The sequence below is a fragment of the Chenopodium album genome, chromosome 7 (genome assembly GCF_948465745.1).
Source record: "Chenopodium album chromosome 7, dcCheAlbu1.1, whole genome shotgun sequence".
In the NCBI taxonomy this organism is placed as follows: domain Eukaryota; kingdom Viridiplantae; phylum Streptophyta; class Magnoliopsida; order Caryophyllales; family Amaranthaceae; genus Chenopodium; species Chenopodium album.
The window spans coordinates 50,262,300-50,285,454 of NC_137840.1; the positions used below are offsets into that span (position 1 = coordinate 50,262,300).

The 23,155-nt window shown below is 34.1% G+C and overlaps 1 protein-coding gene across 1 annotated transcript; it reads right to left on the reverse strand.

Annotated features, from left to right (window-relative positions):
- Nucleotides 1–12,893: 12,893 nt before the first annotated feature.
- Nucleotides 12,894–22,728, reverse strand: LOC145637891 (putative sugar phosphate/phosphate translocator At3g17430). The gene is made up of 10 exons (XM_081688895.1): nt 22,424–22,728; nt 22,093–22,282; nt 20,563–20,670; nt 19,204–19,235; nt 19,039–19,089; nt 16,117–16,178; nt 15,743–16,004; nt 14,523–14,788; nt 14,293–14,390; nt 12,894–13,460 (listed from the first exon to the last, which is right to left on the reverse strand). Exons 2-10 carry the CDS (start codon nt 22,174–22,176, stop codon nt 13,281–13,283), a joined length of 1,143 nt encoding a protein of 380 aa, XP_081545021.1. The 5' UTR covers nt 22,177–22,282; nt 22,424–22,728; the 3' UTR covers nt 12,894–13,280.
- Between the last annotated feature and the right edge of the window lie 427 nt (nt 22,729–23,155).

Consider the following 23,155-nt stretch of genomic DNA (forward strand, 5'->3'; position numbering starts at 1 on the left):
GATTCTTGATAAAACCAAACTTACTGATGGCTTCATCGAATCGCAGATTCCAACTTCTGCTTGCTTGCTTTAGTCCATAAATGGACTTCTTAAGCTTACAAACTTTCCTAGCATTGTTTTGGTCGACAAAACCTTCAGGCTGTGTCATATACACAGTTTCTTCCAAATAACCATTAAGGAAGGCGGTTTTGACGTCCATCTGCCATATTTCATAATTGTAATATGCAGCAATCGCTAGGAGGATCCGAACGGATTTAAGCATTGCGACTGGTGAAAAGGTTTCATCGTAATCAATACCATGAACTTGTCTGTAACCTTTTGCCACCAATCTAGCTTTGTAAATGAATACATTTCCATCTTTGTCGGTTTTCAACTTGAAAATCCACTTACATCTGATAGGTGTATAACCTTCGGGTAAGTCAACCAAGTCCCAGACTTGATTTTCAAACATGGAATCCGTTTCAGATCTCATGGCCTCTTGCCATTTAGCAGAGTCGGTGCTTGCCATTGCTTGCTTGTAGGTTGCCGGTTCATCTCCATCCATAATCAGGATGTCCTGATTCTCGGTTAATACTAAACCAAGATATCTATCAGGTTGAGATCTAGGCCTCTGAGACCTACGTAGGGTAATGGATTGAGCATTTGCATTGTCGGTTCGACTTTGCACATTTTGATCATTTTGACCTGCGTCAACAGATGTTGTTTGAGCACTTTGACTGTCATTATGATTTTCTTGCTCATCCTCACGAACTTCGTCGAGTTCGATTTTCCTCCCACTTGTCATTTTGGAAAGGTGCTCCTTCTCCAAAACGACACCATCGCGAGCAACAAACACTTTGTTCTCCGATTTGTTGTAGAAGTAATACCCTTTGGTTTCTTTTGGGTAGCCCACAAAGTAAACCTTGTCAGATTTGGGATGAAGTTTGTCAGAAATCAATTTCTTGACATATGCTTCGCATCCCCATATCTTTAGAAAAGATAACCTGGGAGGTTTCTTCGTCCATAATTCATATGGAGTCTTTTCTACAGCTTTTGATGGAGCACGGTTCAGTGTTAGTGCCGCAGTTAGAAGTGCGTGTCCCCAGAAAGAGATAGGAAGATCACTAAGACCCATTGTTGATCGTACCATGTCTAACAAGGTCCGATTTCTCCTTTCGGATACTCCGTTCCATTGAGGAGTTCCTGGAGGTGTCAATTCTGAAAGTATACCCTTTTCTTTCAGATGGTCATCGAATTCTTGGCTCAAGTATTCACCACCTCGATCCGATCGAAGGGCTTTGATTTCCTTGCCAAGATGATTTTCAACTTCACTCTGAAATTCTTTGAACTTTTCAAATGATTCAGATTTATGCGACATGAGGTAGACATAGTCATATCTACTATAGTCGTCTGTGAAAGTGATGAAATATCGATGTCCATTTCTTGTGGTTGATCTCATTGGTCCACATACATCGGTATGTATAAGACCCAATAAGTCACTTGCCCTTTCTCCCAACTTGGAGAATGGCTGTTTAATCATCTTGCCTAATAGACATCCCTCGCAATTCTCAAACGATTCTAAATCGAAAGAGTCAAGAACACCTTCTTGTAGAAGTTTCTTGATGCGTTTGATGTTGATGTAGCCAAGACGACAATGCCACAAGAAAGTCTGATTTGACTCTATGGTCTTAGCTCTTTTGGTATCATTATAAACAATTTGTCCAAAGACACAAACGTGTCATTCCATAAATATAAACAAGATGATATGTCTTGTGATCAAGTTCAAAATGACGTCCAACGCCACAAGATCAAAATATGGTAGATAAAACTAAACAAGTTTTAAATCTAGACAAAATATGAGATTACAAGCTTTCTTTGAAAGATTATCTTCTTCTTCCACTTGTGTACTCATATCCACTTGAAAAGAACCGCTCACTTTGTTCCTGAAACAGGAGCATATAGTGAGCCAATTTTCCGGTATCTAATACCTTATAAATGGCTTATGTTCAAGTGTAAAGATGATACCTGAGATTGAGGTTACTTTTCTTTTCGCCTCATCTTCTAGATACATGCTACATTCTCTTTTGTAGTGTCCGGGTCTACTACAATAGAAGCAGCGCATCTTAGCTTTGTTCTTGAACTCCTTCTTCTTTGGTCTCAGAGCAACCTTAGCCTTCTTGCAAGAATAGGTTTTCTAGAGCTCTTGAACAACTTCCATCAAGGACAGTTTTTTCCGCTTGGCCGTAAGTCGCATCTTTAATGCAACATACCCCGAATGGAGTGAGCTTAGTAGCATGAGAGCCGCTTGCTCATCGTCCACTGGTTTGCCAATTAGCTCCAGATGGGTGAATAGCCTTGTCATGTTGAGCACATGAGCTTGAAGTGGCATCCCGGGTCTAAGTCTTGCATTATAGACCTTAGCCCATACTTCTTGTCTCTCTTTCGTGAGACACCCATCTTGCGGTGGCTTGATCCTCATGTTCGAGAGTGACCTAGTCACATCTTCCACAAGTCCATCATAGTTGCCTCTGGTACTTTTGGTGACTCTCAAATTGACTACATCTTCTAGAGCTTTGAGCATCATGTCCGGAAAATAGTTGGAGAACTTCCCCTTCCATTGTACCGGGATGGAGTTTGCCATGAGTCTGGAAACTCTTTTACAATCCACACTCCATACCTCATGTGCCTCATCACTCATAATCCCCTTTGAGTAGAAACTCGGGATTTGAGTGTCCAGAATGTGCTCTAGGTAGCAATTTCGGAGGGTCTTTTGGAGTTCCTCTTCCCATTCCTTAAAGTTTACCAAGTTTAGAGAAATTGGCAACTTTTCGGGCAATTCCGGGAGCATAAGGTCGTTGACATTAGTTGAAGACATGATTCTACAATTGAAAGAATTTGAAATAAAAAACCATTCATTATACTTAAATAAGATTGAATTCATGCATTTTAATCAAACTTATTTAAAACGTCTTATTCACACATTAAAGATTGTCCCCATTTTAGGTGAGAATAAGTCGATTCCAAGATCCAAAGAAACAAAGAGTGGTTAAGCATGCTTTGGCTTGTCTTAACACTCAATCTCCTAAGGTAAGCAACGCTTTGCTAATGGCTCCAAGCCACTCTTGGTTGAATAAATCGTCGCATCCAATGCTCTCTAAACAATTTATTCACTTTGCCACGACATGTTAGGACTCCATCACTCATATCGTTGAGTATAACCAAAACCACCTTGCATACCCGGTATTCCTTACGTTCCTTGGAGAAGTAGTGATGCCTCGCTTTGGCGTAGCCCACCACTACCCTCGTTCGGTTGGTAAGTGTGTTTTGGAATGGCAAGTTTTACTCAATATTTTAGGGACCTAGGGTTTCTATGTTGGTTGATTTAAGTGAACTTAATTAATCATCTCAACATTCGAAATCCTAAACATGCATCTAACATATAATTCATATATATATAAACATAAATATATATCGAAAACATAAATAGAGATGCATTTGGCAACTAGCATGACCCCTTGAGATCTTCAAGTCTTCAAAAGGTCTTCATTTGCAACTTCATGGCTTTGTCTTCTAAGAACCCTGTCTTCAAGACTTGACTAAAATATTACAATTGCTAGTATCTACGATTAGGACTAATCTAAATATTAAGGTACAAAAATACTCAACGGTTCGCAGACCGTATTTAGATTTACAAAAATACATCACGGATCACAGTCCGTATTTTCTATCCTAATTGGGCCCCACTAGTTGCCATTTCATAAAACATGTGAGAGAATTTACATTCCATTCATCCACTCACTATCTGTGAATGGCCCATGCATTTTACAACGATAAACAAGTAACAATGCATAAAACGCGCGAGAACTAGTAACTAATCTAGGTGGTTAATCCAATTAACACGCCTAATTAAACTAGTAAAAGTTGTTTTAACCGGTTATGGAAATAACTTAGAGACGCTCCCACTAAATTCCGCATCCAACTTAACTAATCCAGTTAATTAAGTCGGTGAACCCAAATATTTGCCAAAATTAATTTTGCAAATGTCGCTCAAAACCCGAGGCCTAGCCTCCTAAAATTTTAATTAAATAAACAAAATAATTAAAATAATTAAAACGACAATTTAAGCAAAATACATATTCCAAAATGTCTAAGGGCCTAGCACTAAGACTTGGAGTCCAAAAATTACCTTTACTTACATATTAAGCAACGCTAAAATTAACTTTAAAATAGCATCGCCTTAATAACCCGGGGTTATTGTGCCAATTATGGGATTGTATGTACCGTACAACAAGCACGTAGTATGCCCATGCGCACCCCCGCAACACCAAGCATGCATGTGGGTTGCTTGTGCTCGCATGCGCTACGCCCAGCCCAGCCAAGCGTAGCAGCACGCACAGCATTATGCTGCTGCTTGCTGCTGGCTGGCGCGCTATGCTGCTGGAAGCGAGCAGCAGCCCACGCCCTTCCTCGCACACACAGACGCACAGCACCACGCACCTAAGAACGAAGCGCCCAGCAGCCTCGGCGGCCACATATGGGTTGCGTGAGCAGCCCAGCTGGCCGAGAGCTAGCTCGGGGCTCTTAGGCCTCGTGTTGCGTGCTAATGCTTCGAAAATTATCGATTTTTGTGTGTGACATTATAAATCAATTCTAAATTAATTTTAGAATCAATTTTAAGGAAAAATGAAAAATAACAAGTCCAACTTAAATAATTCATCCAAATGCAATTAACCAAATTTATTTCCAAGAACCATTCTTTAATAAAATTGGTTTAACTTGGTGTAATAAAATAAATTAGGGCAATTCTCACTATTAATTTAATCACTTTAAATTAATCTTGAGATTTTGACAAAATAAAAGGGAGTTGGAAAAAATGAACATAAGTTCAATAAAGACTCCAACTTTAATACTTGTGACTTCATGAAAAATTATATCTTCCAATATGAAGATTAACCAATTTCAATCACAAGTTTTAAACTTTATGATTCCAATCAACTAAAAAATGATTAAATCAACAAAGTTTAACCAAAATTCATGGAATTTAGTAACTCAAAGTTTCAATCACTTATCATAAATAAAGATTGAATCTTTAGTACTTGGAAGCAACAAAGAACAACTATTTCACACTTAATGCAATTAATTTGCAATTATGTGAAAAAATAAAACCAAACTTTCAAGCACCAATTACTACCAAGTAATCATGCTTAAAGTGGTCTAAAATTGCATATAAATAAAGGAAAGAACCAAATTCATAACCACCATAAATATGCAATCAATTTTCAAGGTTAGAAAGACTTAAAATTTTTCGTCAAAACGAAAAATCCCTCGAAAAATGCATTTCTGGTCGTTTTTTGGCTAAAAACAGAGGTCTAAAAGGGTAAAACCATTTCCAGAACGCCTTTTCCACCCAAAATTCACTATTTTTGGGTCGAAATCTGGGTTCGGGAGCTGAAGACCGCTCTAATACGAGGTAAAAATTGGAAAAACGAGTTACTTATCTAATTAGCAACTTAAAACCAGAAAAATTAAGCCATAAAAACACCTTGAAAATATTATGATTTTAAAAATAAACGAGCGAGGCTCTGATACCACTGTTGGGGTTTGGTGAGTCCGACTCACCGCGGAAACAAACCCAAAAACAAGACCGCACTCGCAATAAATAAAACCATAAACATAATTAAATTAATCACAAGATTAAGATAAGCTAATTACCTTTGACGCATGCTTCGCTCCAAAATGAGCTCTTACTTGAAAGCTTCAAGTCCCGCTCACACGGAGACCTCCAACGAAGTCCACCCGCACCAACAAAACCGACTAGGTCCAATGTCTTGGGGTTAGCAAGACCCGACCAATAAAACCCGAGTAATTATATTGAGTTCAAAGGTTTTCACTAATTGTGATGCCTTTTTCAACTCTTACTCAAGCATCATTCCCAATGCCCATACTTGGGTATTTATAGGAAATGATGGGAGTATCATTTACTCTCCCATCAATGTGGGATAGTATGATTTTTCCATTTTATTTTAAAGCTAAAATAAAATTAATAATCAAACTAGTAATAAATCAACAAGTGGCAAGCTCATGTGAGTGGTTAGGTGAGGACCACTTGGAGAAGGGGGGGACCAAACTTGCTCCCCACTCCCTCTCCCATAACCGGCCACCTCACTCCACACACACTCAAGCACCACAAGCCACATGGCACCCACCCTTGGGCACCAAGGCAGCCAAGGTGGGCTGCCATGTGCTGCTGTCCGTGGCAGCCACGCCCAGCAAGCCCAGCAGGCCCAGCACTCACATGCGGGCTGCCAGGCGCTGCTGACCAGCAAGCCCAGCATGCTTGTGCGGGCTGCTGCTGGCCTTGGCCAGCGCTGCTAGGCAGCAAGCAATGGCCTAGCCATGCTGCTGCTAGCTGTGGCGAGCTGGCGCGCCTAGCGTGCTAGCTGCTGCAGCTTGTTGCGGCATGGCTTGCTAGCCATTGCGCGCACAAGGCTACGCCTAGCATGCTAGCACGCACTAGGCAACGCCTAGCCTTGCGATGCTAGCATGGGTGCGCTAGCACGCACCAGCCAGCCTAGGCTCGGCTTGGTGCGCATGCTAGCCACCATGCTAGGCCATACGCCCTTAGCACTCGGTTTGCTTGGGCATTCCGATGATAGGGGTATTTTGGTCTTTTGTTGATTTATTACTATTTCTCGTCTCGTCTTTCACTATTTTTCGACTCGACTTCCGACGCTCGGTTTCGACGCTCTAAGCTCGAATTTCCGACGTCTAAATAAATATTACTTGGTCGACTCATTAATTCCTTCCGAATTAATTCGTTGGTTCGGTTTGTTGAATGCTTGGGTGTGACCCGAAGGGTTCAGTCAAGATTAAGCTGTAATATTAATTATTCATTAATATTACTGATCGGAAGCGGCCTCCACCCAGGCATTCCGATCACTTGACCTCACTGAATATATTAGCTTTCTAATAATTCTGAACCCACTAACGGAATAGTACACTTGTTCGAAGGACACCATTCCTTTCAAGATCTTCTAGTGCCGCAACGATGAATCCAATATGTTTGGATACCTTCTCATATGTAGTAAGTAAAATATCATTAGTTGATCTTCAATTCTCTAAAACTGAAGTTGCATCTTCAATTCTTCAAGTCTTCACGTGAACATGTGAAGTGTCTTCATTTCACCATACATGTATTTATCTCTAATACTATTTTTCGAATCTCGGTCTGTTTTGTAGTTGATTTAAAAAAAAAATTAAACTAATACAATTATGACTTCTTCTGGAAGTCGTTAATGATAGAAATTGATGATCATTATTTGATAGATCAAACTTCATTAATAATAATATGATGACAAAACTTGATATCATTAATGTATTCTTCAATTTCATATGAATTATAATATAACACATGTTATTATATACATTTATCATGGTTCTTCTAGACCATAATAAAATAGTTTCACGCACAAGCATTCCGTTGATATTCTTTAGAATATTCATAATTGACATGATAGTTCTCTTGCAAATAGTAATTCTCACTAACTTTCATATGCTCAATCTTCAGGTTGAGATGTCAGTAGTCACATTGACTTATTAAGAGTTTGATAATAATTGAATAGCAATATTCAAGATATAAACTTTGTAGGGCTGAATATTTAAATGCGTCATACATAAGTTCTTCCGGAACTCTTCTTATATGATTCATAATATGTTATTCAATCGACGTCATCAATAATTTCATCACAAGTGTAAGCCCATTGGAACATAAGTAGTTCCTTTTAATTTTCCATCACAGTTGTAAATATGTCTTACTATACTTTGAATGAACATTGACATACACCACAATTATTATATAGAAATTAAAGCATACAATATGAGATATAAAAATATGATAACATAATAAATAAATTATACAATGAGTTATGCATTCACAACTTCGAACATATGCAATGAATAATCCAATAACCTATGACTCACACATGCATATGAACATACATAAGACTCGAAATAATGCAAGACACTATACAGTGTGGATTTTGAAAATCCATATTTCTTTGGACTTCGAGTCCATGATAAACTTATGATCATTATCATTATGTTGACATCAAAATGTACATATATTTCAGATCCCTTACTTATTAGTCCATTCCATTATGCATATGCATATTATTTATCGGTTCCATTATGTACCGGTATCATAAAATTCCTTTAACTTACATTCCGCATGCTATTTTACTATGATATCTGAATACATTTCTCATTGGTACCATCATAATTTTTCTTACATCATAGGCCATCTATTATAATAATTCATATATCTATACCACTTTTAGGGTATTACACTATGGTATTTATATACTATTACACTATTAGTGTCAACTGCACTATCTTGCCAAATATCATATCTATTAAACATATCTTTATTTTGGAACCGGTCATATACAACCTACACTTCATGTGTAGTGATTCAAGTACAATTGGCAAGATTTTATCTCAATGTATACACATAATTAATATGACCAAAATGTATCTTCAACGCTATGCAACATGAGTCATAACTGAATACAAATCAAATCATAAATGTGCAACATATCTTGATAATATATATACAAAAGTTGGCATATATATAACTTTTCAAACTACCATTATAGGGATAATATATATTCTTTATTTATTTATTTATTTCGATTTTCCCAACTTTTGCTATTTCTTCTCCCCCTAAGTTGGTAATATATCTCTTTTATAGGGGCGTCTAATTCTGTACCAACTTAGTATATAAATTTGCATTAAAATTCATTTCATTGGGAGGATCACAATCAAAATCTATCTCTTCTGGAGAACAATTTCGATGAAGAATCATTTATTCATTAACTTTATATTTCATGTGTATTTATTATTAAATTTTCAATAATATTTTCTCTTCTGGAGATCAATGTCAATGGGAAGACATATGTTGTGCAGTTGTACGTTTTTCTTTCTTCTCCAATTTAATATGTGCTGACATATAATAGCCCCAATCAAAAGAATTGTTATACAAGCATAAATCACTTGCTCGTAATTCTAGTAAGTGATGATCTTCTGGATTGATAAAGACTTAAATAGTGTATTTGGTGAGCTTCTGATCACTTGATAGTTGACAATAATATATAAGTTATTTTGGTGAACTTCTGGTCAACCATTACTCCTTTATCAGCCATTACTCTTTTATATAAAAAAAATAAAAATAAAAAAAGCAAAACATATTAAATCTTAAAATTTTCATCAATACAAATTATTATAACTCACAGTCCAAATATAACTCAATCTCAATATTACATCTTGCCATTCAACTCATTTTATATATTTAACATTGAGAAAGCGTCAGCACATTATCAAATGAAACTTCAGGTTTCCATAATGGGTAATTATTAAACCCGGATGGCCTAATTTAATTATCACATCCAATCACTTCTCTAAATTTGAACTCTGGTCAGTTTTCAACACTAGTGATCACTTTATTAAACTTACTATATGCATGGCCATGAATGTGATGTGATTTTAGAACACCAACATGTGTTTCTTTATACAATTGGCAAGACAATCAATTAATATTTATAAACTTGATACATGTTAATCTTGTTGGATATTTCATACTCTTCTGGAGTCTTTTATATAATCATGAAACATATGAACTTTACTAAAAGTGATTTCTTCTAGAAATGTAATGATATTTACCACTTCCTCAAATTTGTCATTGTCAATAGTGACTCCTTTCCTTTTCAAAGATACTTAATTATCTTTAGAACCTATTGATTTATCACGCTTCAGGCATGCTATGAGTCCATCAACAATTGATGTTGTACTCTTAGGACATCAATTTTAAATTATCCATCTTCAGGATGGTATCATTTCAAAATATTTAATTAACATGTGGTCACTTCTATTAAATAAATCGTTGATATTTAAGTTATTGTATGTATCAAACTGACTATCAATATATTTTATTATTTATATGCATGGGTTACATACAATCTCCCCCTAATCCTTACATATGGGGGTATGGAATGAATCAATCCAACAACCTTTAAAATCCTTGCAACTTTTAAGCCATAAATTCTTTTGCCAATTCTTTTGGCAATGTCATGTATCAAGTAACGTGTTCCTTTTAACAAAAACATGCTTATATAAAATTATATTTATAGAACACTTATCATGTTCCTCATGCCCAATTACATTCATCTTAAAAAAAACAAAACCTCTTATATTTATGGGCATAATAAAACGTTGATTACGTATAGTTTCTCACAATGTCATGTTTAGTTACTTGAACTCATAACACACTTTTTGCTATATATTTAATTAATTAAGGAACTTCAAGTCCATATGTATGAGAATATATACCAATCCATCTACATTTTTCAGAAAGAGAAGGTAAAAATAAGACATGACATAATCAGTTCGAGCTTTAATCAAAACATACCTTATTCGATCCACTCAACTATACTAGCCAAATTAAAATTAGTCTTTGGAAACATAAGTAAACATGACATTGTGTTTATAGAATCACGTTAGTATGTAGTAGATATCTAAGCAATATGTTTTATTTAGCTTTGTAGATCATGCACATTTCTTTGTATTATCCTTAAGGGATATGTTCAAGCTAGTGTGAATACTCTTTATAAATATAAGGAACTTCAGGTCCGCACATCGTATTCAATTTACATTTATTCCAATAATCAAACTTCAAGTAGGTACATAATAGTATAATTGAATGAGAAGGTAAAAATATGAAAACCTACTACTTCACGCTTTAATAAAAACATACCTGAATCGATTGAATCAACTATACTGTTGGGTCAATTATATCAATATATTTCCTGATAAAGCTTAATTAGAAAATAGAAACAAGCACATAAGCAACCAAAATTAACACGTTCACGTTAGTGGAAAACCACATGTTTCATATCATACTTGAAATATAAAAACATAATTCAATACATAAATTATAAATAGTTTCACATGTATCTTAGGCTTACTTCGTACAATTTACAAACATTCAAGGCATTAGACATAGGATTTCACAAACAAATTATATGGGTAAATAATTGCTAAATTAAACCATTCATATTTGCTATCAAGCATAGAGAAATAACCAAACTCATTTACGGATAGGAAAAGTAATACCAAAATCTAGCAAATATATGTAATACAATTTCATGAAAACCATACTTTCATAAAATTAACCCCAATAATAATTCTAAATACCCTTTTAGATTCAAACTAAACAAAACTCATAGTCAAAACAAAACTACTAATTAGTTATTCTGCATCAAATTCAACTATTCCCAAATTGCTCATTAAACTCCAGGAATAATAAAAATACGAAATTTGGGAAACAATATAAACATATTATGTAAAGGTTTAAAATTAACAATAACAGGATAGTTGAGAATGAACTTTCCTGATATCAAAATCTTTCCCACTATAAAAACCTGTCTTATCGTCAACTTCATGTTATCAACGTCATCTGCTAGCCAGTAACTCATGAAAACGTCAATGAAAAGAAAATAAAGTATAACCCTTGATTAAGGCTAATCTATTATATTATGGATATATGAGAAAGATGATTCAAGATTAACAAACCAATGTAATCGAAAAATAATACGAGTAGTTCTTTGTAACCAAATTATTAATACCGTGAGACTCCTTGTACTAGTCCCAAATTAATTAATGAGGATTGTGTATGATATGACATTCTTGAAACGTGTGATTTCATTATTAAAAGATCAAAACCCATTATCAAGATTAATCTCCTTCTAATTTCTTCCCAAGATGCGACACAACAAGATAATAATGAGTATAATTTAGCACATTCAGTATACAACGAATTAATCATTAACCTAAGAAATCAACAATCAATAAAATTTACATATTGATTAGAGCTTTGGTGCTGATAACGTGTTGTAAAATAAAGGGAAAGATGAGAGATTGAAAGAGAATAAATCTGTGTATAGTATTCCATATGATAAGGTGTATATATACATACAATATATTAGGGTTTGATTGGATAAGAAAAAAAAAACCCTAGATCTAGATTGTTCCTGAATGATACAAAGGAGGATAATGAATATCTACAAATATTTCATAACAAAATGAGTTAATTCTAAAAAATAGTGCTATCATAATTACATCCCTTAAAATGTTGAATTACTTAATTACCCCCATTAATATTAATTAGATCTTTTTAAAAAAATGTAAGAATAGTGTGTTTACATTTATACCCTTTTAAATATTTGTTTACATATTTTACCTCATTAGTACAACTAACAACTAAAGTTGTAATGTAAAACCAAATCGTAAAAATTCCCGAATATTGTTAGCTTTGACGGTGCGAGCCACGTTTGAGATAAAATTTGTAATTCATTAACCATTATTTAAAGGCTTAGATTTGGCCCAAATCAGAATTTCAAATTCTTGCATTACCTTTAAGTCCCAAACAGTTCATTTGACCCACATTAGAATTTCAAATGAATTCATGATACCAAACAGGCCTACCAAGGTCTTTGGATTTTGGGCTAAACAAACAATTTGGGCTATTGAAAAGGGTAAAATGTCTTAGAAAATGCTACAGTATTAAACAAAATAGATTTGGGTTAAAACAAAAGGGATAATCAAGCAATTTTTATATCCATTATGCAACCCCGAACCAAATTAAACGGAGATGAACATCATGCTCTATTTTGGAGGGATACATTTTGGTTTCTACAGATACAAATTACCTTTAATTATACACCATCGTCACATTTTGATACAAACTACCTTTCATTTAATACCAACGTTGAGCAGGCATATCAGAATTCAATTTCTAAGCTAGCGTCAGGCATCAGCTAATTAAGCGCATAGAATAGTGTTTTTTTTTTTTTTTTTTAAAAAAAAAAAATAAAATAAATAATGTTCAGCAATACTTGTACATGCGTATAACAAATGTTTGCATTCTTAATTACAATTGGGGTTTTTCTGATGGAACTGCACAAGAGCTGCAGCCCAAAGAATCAATGCATAGATGTGATATATGAACTCAAGTTACCAACAGAACACAAAGAGAATTAAATGTTCTGATTTCAAATACATGAAAAAACCACAAAGGGTTGTATTTCAAGTCATTACAAATGAATTTTCCTAAATTTTCCAAGTCCTAAAAAAATTACAGCAAAAAGATGCATCTTGATGCCTAGAAAATATAATGTATGCCGCTATTTTTCTGCTCCTATTCTTCTCTGCAGAGTGGGGTAATATAAGATCCATGTCTCAAAATCCAATCAAGCAGGATGTGTGTTAACCTGTGTTCGCCCTATATGAGATAGCCTGGAGGATGTAATTAAAGGAGCTTCTTCGTCAACAATCATTTCAGAAGCTGAATTACTCCCTCCACCTCCACCAGTCTTAACATCATCGTTGGGTACATATATATCAGATGACTTCTTTTCAAACTTCCAATCCTGCATCCAGCAAAGTAAAGGAATCTCAACAAAAAATTACATCACTGCCATAATTTGTCCTGTTTTTCAAGTCACGTTAAACAGGCCTACATGTAAATACCTTGAGATTTTTATAAATAATCTTAAAGTAGTCTCAAAATTGCTGCAAATCATCATTTATAAAAATAGTGTTCTGTGATGGATACTTTGTATGGCTAGTGAAAATATATACACTGAGTCACATACTAAGCAGCACAACTTTAAATTTAAATGTCTAACAGCAGTAGCCAAACTCAGAATTTATCAAAAGAGAATTTTTGGACATGATATTTACAGCTTTAACAATTACTAACTAAAAACAATGGTAGTCTTATGAAACACACAATACTGAAGAACACAACCTTGGTAGTCACTTAAGCCTAATAAAGCATGAAATTTACTTGACTAAAAGGAAAAAAATCTAAATGAAATATATATTTAATAAAGCGATAAAATAAGTCTTTCCATCTCATATTAGTTGCTCCATTTTCTTTATGGAATAGTTATTAACTTTATCTATAATTTCCTACCACTACAATACTAGACAGGGGAAAAAATTATGGATCTTTCATCTTTGTAGATTCTTCATCTAAAGTGCATCAAAATGTCAACATATTATGGTAATCTGTATTTACTAAAACACAAGCTAAAGATCATAATGGTCATTGGTGAATTAAGGCCTTGGGGATGGGAACGGCAATTGGGACGAGTAATTAGAGAGATAAATACATGCTCATAAACCAGCAGAAAGTCATAAAATCAGTACAAGCTTGCTAAATAGAAAAGACAATCATTGAGATTAAAAAAAGCAAACCTTTGTAACTCTATCTGTAATTCTTTCAGGTGAAGCTGGTTGAGTTGCACGAACATCCTTCACCTTTAGATAGTTGTACATAACAACACCAACAAGTGCTACACAGTCGAACCAATTGAAAACATAAACATACAAGAAACAGGGAAAAAAAATGAAAAAATAAACAAAAGAAATTAGATAAATTAAGGGTCACTAAAATTAGTCCACACAATGTTAAAGAAGGTTAGTACCAATTGCATAACCAATTATATTGAGCCCTGTAATGGCTGACTCTGGAAAAATCACTGTTGAAAGGGCTATCAGAATCCAGTCTTTAAGAACACCAGCAACACGGATAGTAACTGCCCCAGTTCTACCGATAACCAAGAAAATTGAGAAGTTCAAGGCCAGTGCGCAAAGAGCATTGGAGAAGAAAATCCAGAAATTAAACTGAATACGAGAAATATCCATGTGAGGTTGCTCCAGCATATACCATGGTATGAACAGAAACATAAAACTGCATGGCAAAAAGTACAGATGTATAAGATAATTTTCTTCATAACAAAGAATAGTCTAAGCTGTTCAAAATGTCAACTGTAACACAGAAAACGACTCCATACATGTTTTTTCTCACGCTCAAGCAGTTTAACACCACAAAAGAGAAAGTGCTGATTCACTAAACACATATGAGAAGAAAATTTTGCAAGACATCACGTTTTACACAACCCTTATTGGATTTCACTATCCTTTATGAAATGTTTTGAATAAACATCTTTATCTTTTAAGTCATTATCTTTAAGCTAAAACAACTCTAAATGATTGTCATATGACTCTAAATTGACCACAAATTGTTGTAAAAATCAAAATTTCACCCAGGTTGACCAAAAAATTGACCAATTAAAGGTCAAATTTGACAAGGTTTCAGCTTCCAAGTTATAATATATAATTGTTATAAATAGCAATTCAAATAGGTAAACAATTTCAAAAGTATAAATAAAAAGATAACAAATTTTACTTTGATTAAAAATACATAAATAAACAAACTCAAGGGTTATTCAACTACAGACAACATTATTTCATTTCAAAGGAAGGTCACCAGCTACTAGAAGAGCTATAAATATAACTATAACTATAACTTTAGTATGATATAGTATCCTAGAGCCTCTCATGATGCCTGCAGGCTGCAGCCTTTACCCCTCGTTCAGATAATTCCCTTCATACAGCCTATCAGGAAGACATAGACTAACAAACTTGACAACAGATTCAATAATCGAAAGCTAGAAAACTGACAAATAGCGAGCTTTTTATCTATGAAGATTGTTAAAGCAGACAGCTATCTCTCTGATCTCTAGCAAAAACAAAATAAATTGACTAAATTATACAACAATAATACATCATTTATTGATGAATTTGCTAATGACAGAATTTCCACACATGTACTAAGGACAAACACTAATTGCCCACTTCATACCTGCATGGAGCTATGTAATACAAGCTGGTGATTGGATTGAGAGTCAAGCCCTTCTTTTGTAGGAGGACTTGAGTCAGGACCAGCCTAAGTGCTTCAGCAAATATTCCAGTGACTTGATATAGTGTGCCTATGATGTTAAAATGGATTTCCCCATATGAAGAGACAACGACTCCTACACTGACCAGGAGCATGTTCAAGAACACGTCACACCTTAGCTTGTCAGTGCCACACACAACAGCCATGAGAAAAGTTGCCACAGGCACTGCATTAAGCACGCTTTTATAAAAAATAATGATATAATAACAAAAATAACTATGTAGTACTCTGAAGTACATAAAAAATGAAAGACAATTCAAACTATTTATTGCACATACTCAGAGCTTTAAGCATTTGAATGAAGGCCACTGAAATATGCAAATAAGCAGTGTTTCCAAACCTGAAATTACCAGAAAAAACAAACATCATTGACACATCAAAGTTTGGCTCACAGCCTCACATATTAGAAGTGAAAATTCATAATTCCTCCGTTTTTGTTTTTTTCATTGCATCACTTTTGTAATTGCACACTCCTAAGCGTTATTCGGAGTAGAGGGAGATAGAGAGAAAAAATAAAGAGGACCCATGTGATCGGAGAGAGATTAGAGAATTTTTTCACCAAAAAGGAAATTGATGCATCTAAATTGAAACTTCCATTTTTAGAAAAAGATGGATCCAATAAAACAAATAAAATAACCGAGAAAGTACAGCAAAACTTTTCAGATTTAAAAAATAAAAAAAAAAATAAAAAAAAAAGGATTGTGCAAAAATCAACCAACAGGCCTATTGCACATACTCTTAAGAGGTGACTCAATAAGTCAATAATACTACCTCCGTTACATATTATTGATTTGACATAAAGTAGAGAGGAAAATTGTCTAATCGTTGCAAATAATATGAAGCGGAGGTAGTATACACTTTAATGCAATTTCAAGCTTACATATGTACAAGCATATTTTATGCATCCTCCTCAGTCCCCAAACAGCATCATATCTAACTTAGATAGTGAAGTGCCATAAAAAATTTCATGCCATCCATAAAAAATCTCATGCCATCCACTAATTGATTCTATTAAAATTACAAATTTGACAACAACAAAAAAATATGACTCTCTTAATCTTGTTATTATAACTAGAGTATACACTTTTCCATGTTGCCTTTGGAGTTAACACAAGCATTCCCTGTCTCCACACATGATGACTTAGGAAATAGAGAAGCTAAGGAACATGTAAAATGAAGGAATTGTTAAACAAATCTCAGCCCCATCATCCTCTGCCCCACACCACCAAACAAACAACCACTAAAAACGATAGAACACTAACTATTAATGTGCCATTAATAAAATTAACAGCACTTCATTTAATTTACTCCAACATGATCATCTCATTCCTAAAGCAGTGAGATTGCATTGTTTTAATAAGCTAGGTCTATCCATTGTTGAAAAGCCAATGTGTTACATAGCACAAAACCACTCTAGTAGCCACGCCTCAAACAGATATTAACTATTCCATTAGGTCTAAGATGTGCAACCTTATACTTAACTAATCAAGTGTAGACTATACAAAAACATTTCTCCAGTAAATATATTTTAAGGAAAAATAAATAAATATAACAATGTTGTTCAAAGTTAAACTTAGGAGTCTAAACTACAATAGCTGTTCATATTCTCTGGGTTTTTTGTTTTTTTTTTTTTAAAAAAAAAAATTAAAAAAATAAAAAAAATAAAAAATTACGCCTGAGGGAGAGAGCGTAGTTATTAGCAATTTCTTCTACTTCCAACAAATCATAATGGAATTATCCAGTAACATATTCTACCCAATTTAAAGCACTAATACACAATCACATATCATTTAGTCTCAAACAATTAGAGTCTGATGTCAAACATGAACCACTAACCAAAAGAACTGAACCTCTATTTCCACCCATGTTCATCTATAATTATTAAGGAAGGAGCATCCATGAAGCCCATGAACATACTATACTATGAAAAATTAACCAAGTCATCCGACTTCATTAAAATGGTAGTCTGACATCAAAACACCTAGTTAGATTAATAACATTATTATCCTACCTTATGATGAGGCTAAGGTGAATAAGGATGATTATTATATCTTAGCGATTGCATAATTGCATTTGAAGGTTGTGCATGAAACTATAGAAACAAGGGTGAATGGGTGAAACAGTGTGTGGTTGCTAGATGATTAGTGCATGGGTAAAATTGGGGGAGCGATATCTTCTTCATTACAAATTAATTACTAGTTATTAACATCAACAATCAATTTGAATAATTATTTAATTTTATAATAAACTTAATTTACATTTTACACAATCAATCAATCAATCAAAGCCTTAATCCTATAAGTGGGGAATTAGGTATAGAATTTATTACATTTTACAAATTTATTAATTAGGTATAGAATTTATTAAACACAGACTTAATTAATAAATTTCATAAATTGAGTACATTAAAATCATCCCAATCAATACTAACTATTAAATACATTTGTTATTCCCAAAAACACAAAATCCTAAATATCGTATCTTGAAAAGTGAAAACTTTCCTGAATTAAAGTTTTTGTTGAAGATCATGGATCAATTACCTCTTCAATTTTCCTCTAGTGAAGAGGCATTTCAAGGCATTCGTCATACACACACACATAAGAGTTGGACCACCTCAAGGTAAACTTGTTAGACTCGGCCTAATGACTGATCAATCAGACCTTAACCAACAAAAGTGGGGACTAGTTACAGCATGCAGATGCATCAAAAGAAGAATAACCACAAATCCTATAAAAGCTACAGAAAACATCAACTTATCCGGCTATGTTGTTTCTACAGGCAATCATTGCGGAGTAAATTCAGAATAAACTGCTAGATGTATAACCTCTGATTGGCTGTACTTCAGTAAGTGCATTGGTTCAGTCTAAGCAGGTTATTTCTACTTCTAAGCTAAGCATGCCCTGTGTGAGCTCCTGAAAACCATGACAATTGGTGTACAGAAGTACTTTTCATACAGAAGTCTTCCCTTATGTACTCATGGATACTCTTATTATGAATGTTTAAGCTTTGCTCTCCCGTTCAAAAATAAAAAAAATTGTGCTCACTCTCTTTAAAAATATTCAGTCTGGTTTACTCTATAAGCTGATTCAGCTTTCTCTTAATAAAACGATACAGAGTTATAAGGTTTCAAGTATTTAGAGTGGCCATGATCATCGTTGATATCAACCTAAACAAAAGTAGCAGCATAAGAAAAGGCTCACCATAGACTTGAAGCAAAGAAAGCGCTTATGGGGATTACACATGTTGCATAACTGCCAACGAGATAAAGAGTTAGAATAAGAAACAGTCTAAACTGAAAAGACAGCCATTATTACAAAATAAAATAAAATAAAATAAACATTATTATAGGGCATGATGCCACTCACATTTCAAATGTCATTTTGACAGGAGCTACAACCTGCACAACACACAAAAATAAACAATATAAATATCATATTGTATAGATACCCCAAGAGGAGGAAGTGAGATTTCTCATACAGGTACATAGAATGAAATGGAGCACAAAAGATACTTCCATCTGTCAGCATTAGCATGACTAATGATACATGCAAAAATAGGAATGTAGGTGAAGAACAATTTGATAGGAAAAGTGTGTAGATATTTTTTATGTCCAAATCAGCCATTAATACATCAAAAATAAATAAATACTAATAAATACATTTATGGCCACAGCAATTCAGTTAATTTAACCAACTCAGAAGCAAAATTGAGTAGCTTTAAATACGAATTACCAAATTCGTAAGCAAACAAAAATAGTACTTCCTCATACTCTATTTGTTCTTCCCGTTTTCCAATTAGAAAAGTTCAAAGAGCTCTTCCCAATAAGAATCTTTCATTATATGGTTAAAATCATTCAATTTTCCTCCATTAATTGGTGAACAATGTTTGAAATAGCGCGCCTAAAGCACTGAGGTGCAAGGCGATAAGGGGTAAGCGCTTAATTTGGTCTGGCAAGGCGTTTTTGGTTAGGCGCATGAGGCGCACCTGAAGTAAACTTAAGCCAAATTTTTTTAATTGTTCATATAGTGCGCCTCACCTCAAAGAGGAGCACTGAGGCGTGCCTAGGCACAGCAAAACCCCTCTCGCTTCAGCAAATCTTGAAATTTAATACATTGTTAGTGAAGGTGGTAAAATTTATTACCTTTTTCTCTTTTCTATACAATCTTTTATACAATTTTTAACTAAATGAATTTCCCATGCATGATCCAATTTTTAATCATCAATCTCACTTCCCAAACGCGACATTATTTACATTGTTCTTCTTTTTTTCATTTTTGTTTTGAAAAGTGAGAATCTTTGATGAAAAATTAGAATCGCTATCACTTTGATTGTTTCTCTCCCAATAAGTGTCAATTTTCATAATCAACTCTCCAATTCCAAATGGAAAGAACTAAAACGATGAGACGGAGTAATAGACAAATGACATAAAATCATAATACCAACAAAAGAAAGCAAAGTAAGGAAAAAAAAGTAAGTTATTCTTTGTCATAAAAGGGCTTCATATATGAAAATGAAGTATGTTTCAGGCACTAATTTTCAGTGGAACACGTTTTAATCAATATAGCAGTAGATACATATTACCTAAATATATAGCAGGATAATAGGAAAGAAAAAAAAATGAAAGTATACTTTAATTTATGAGTTATAGCTTACAAGTATGAACACAATTAATAACAACCAAGGCTGAAAAAAAATGAAACTCTTACAACGTAACAAAACCGTACCTTAAAAACACGAACAAGAAAGAATGCCACCACACCGGAAAACCCCATATGAACCATTGTGAGTGTTATAGGAAATGGAAAATTGAAGTACTTCGGAGATAGAACCCACTGTAAATGAATTCAAACATACAAATAGCTCGTTAAAGCGATCTACACAAAAGACCGGGAAAGAAGATAGTAAATGGAAACAATGAATACTAATATACGCCAAAACCTTATCATGCAGGTCACAAACAAACACTTTCAATTCAAATACCCATGTCAGCTATTTTACACAATAATTATTTATATGGACAACTATACTTAAACCTAAAGCAAAAGAGTGTAGTTAGGTAATAAATTGGTCATGTCTCAAACTGAATGCCCCAAAATTATGCAATACTACTCTCTTAAGAAGTTGATAAGCATTTATCTAAAGATGAATAAATTTTGTGAAAAATCATATCCGTAACACGCTCTTGGTTCTATGGATAACGAATCAAGGAAACTATGGGGTGGAACAAATGAAATGTCACCCAACAATAAAAATGCAGTTGAAAATGGCAAGACAATGTGTACAAAGATTCAAAATTTTGACCCTCAACAGGCAACACCCACTTTCAATATGAGGAAAGTTGTCTGGCTTGTATATGATCACAAGAAATTAATGAAAAGGTTTATCCATAGTGACTACTAATTCTGGAAACATCTTTTTCTTGATCGAGATTCGAGAGAAATAAATTCTATGCATACCCACAGGTTTGTTTTACACAAGTGGAACAAAATTTTAAAAGATATAAATTTCAATAGCGTATGAAGATCACAACATACTGTAAAGAGCATTTTGAAATTTATGGTCATTGAAACCCAGAACTTATGACCAGAATTCCAACTTGCATGCATCAATATAACACAGGACTCCCTTCTCTTCCCTCACCCAGTGTTTCCCCACACTAACATAAGGGGAAAATACTGTTCACTCTCTCTTCATCCCTTCATGAGTTCATTCCTCTCCCCTAAAAATCTCTCGTCCAAACACGATATAAGAGCTGGCAACATAATGGGAAGGTTCACAAGATTTCCAACAAACACATTACTCCAATCACTCTAAAAATGGTCCCCACTCAAAGCAAGGTAAGTAACTGGGGTTTAGATAAGAATGACCTTGTCTAGTAAATTGATCCCAAATCTAAATAAAGAAAAATGCAAATGCTTCTAAAGAGGTAAAGTATGCAAATCAAGCATACTACTACTCCATATCTAAAATGACATGTATCAAAAGATAGATAAACTTCAAAAGACTATGCACATTTATCAAATGCAGCTTCAGGGCATTATGTTTCTAGATACAAGATCTTCTAACCAATACCGCGGCCAGTGGCAACCGGAGTATTAGAGTTGGGCATGTCTTATAACAAATCAATTAGAACAGTTGCTAGTAAAACATTCTAGTAATGACAAGTACAAGTTTAATATATAAATTATACAGTGCTAACGAAACAAATCAAAGCAATAATAATCATTAATTAGATGAAATAAATTTAAGATTACCTTATTGTACAGTATAACTCCAGAAGAAAGCAAAATGTAAATCAACAAGTACAAATAGGTGAGTGCAAGCGACGTGTTGATCATTTTCGCCTACTTTTTTTCTTCAAAATCAACAATATTAAACCAAAGAATCAACTTCCAACTATAAGAACACTACAAACTGCAAATTCATCTTCCCATGAAAATTAACCTGCAAATCCAAAAACCAACCATTTCAATAGAAAAATCAAATGCTACAGTAAAACGCGAATACTACAATGGATCCAGCTTCATTGGATCGGATCTTGAAACGCCATTACTAAACCAAAAATGAAGAAATTATATACAATACCTCGAAAGAATGGCAAGAAAATGAAGGAGGAGAGAGAATGAGAGTGTTGTTCGTCCTCGAATTCGTCGGTGGAGGTGTCTGGCAATGGCGGAAGAATTGCAGAGAAAGAGATTTAGGCATGCGAAAGATCTAGGGTTTGAATTGGGGAAGAATAGAGAATTTTTAGGGTTTAAGATGAAAATTGGGGTTGAATTTGAGAGTGAGATTGAAGAAATTGGGAAGGAAAAAGAGGGAAGAGTGATGGATTGCAGGAGGAGTTTGTGTAGTAGTGAGAGGGGAGCAGTACTGTGGGACCTTTAATGGGGGAAGTGTAAAAATCCAACTGCCACATATTTATTTCTTTGGTGAAAACCAATTACGAAGTTTCCTTTTAATTTTTATATTTTATACCCTTCGTTTTTATATATTTACTCCATTTTTTTTATATGCGGAATTTTAGAAAAATTAGAGAAAGTAATCAAATATGAAGGTGGAGTGATAAGAAAACAATAAAAAAAAATGAAAAAAAAAAAACAGATGTAGTTGAGAGAATTAGAGAATTGATAATATAAAATTAATAAAATATGATTTATATTGGGTCTTACGTGAAAAAAATGAATTAAATATTATAATAAATTTCAAATAAAGAAATGGAACAAGTATTTAAAAACGGTCGAAAAATAAAAGTGGAGCAAGTAAATAAAACCGGAGGGAGTAGTTTGTTTATTCGTGCGTCATAGGTAGCAATGTGTG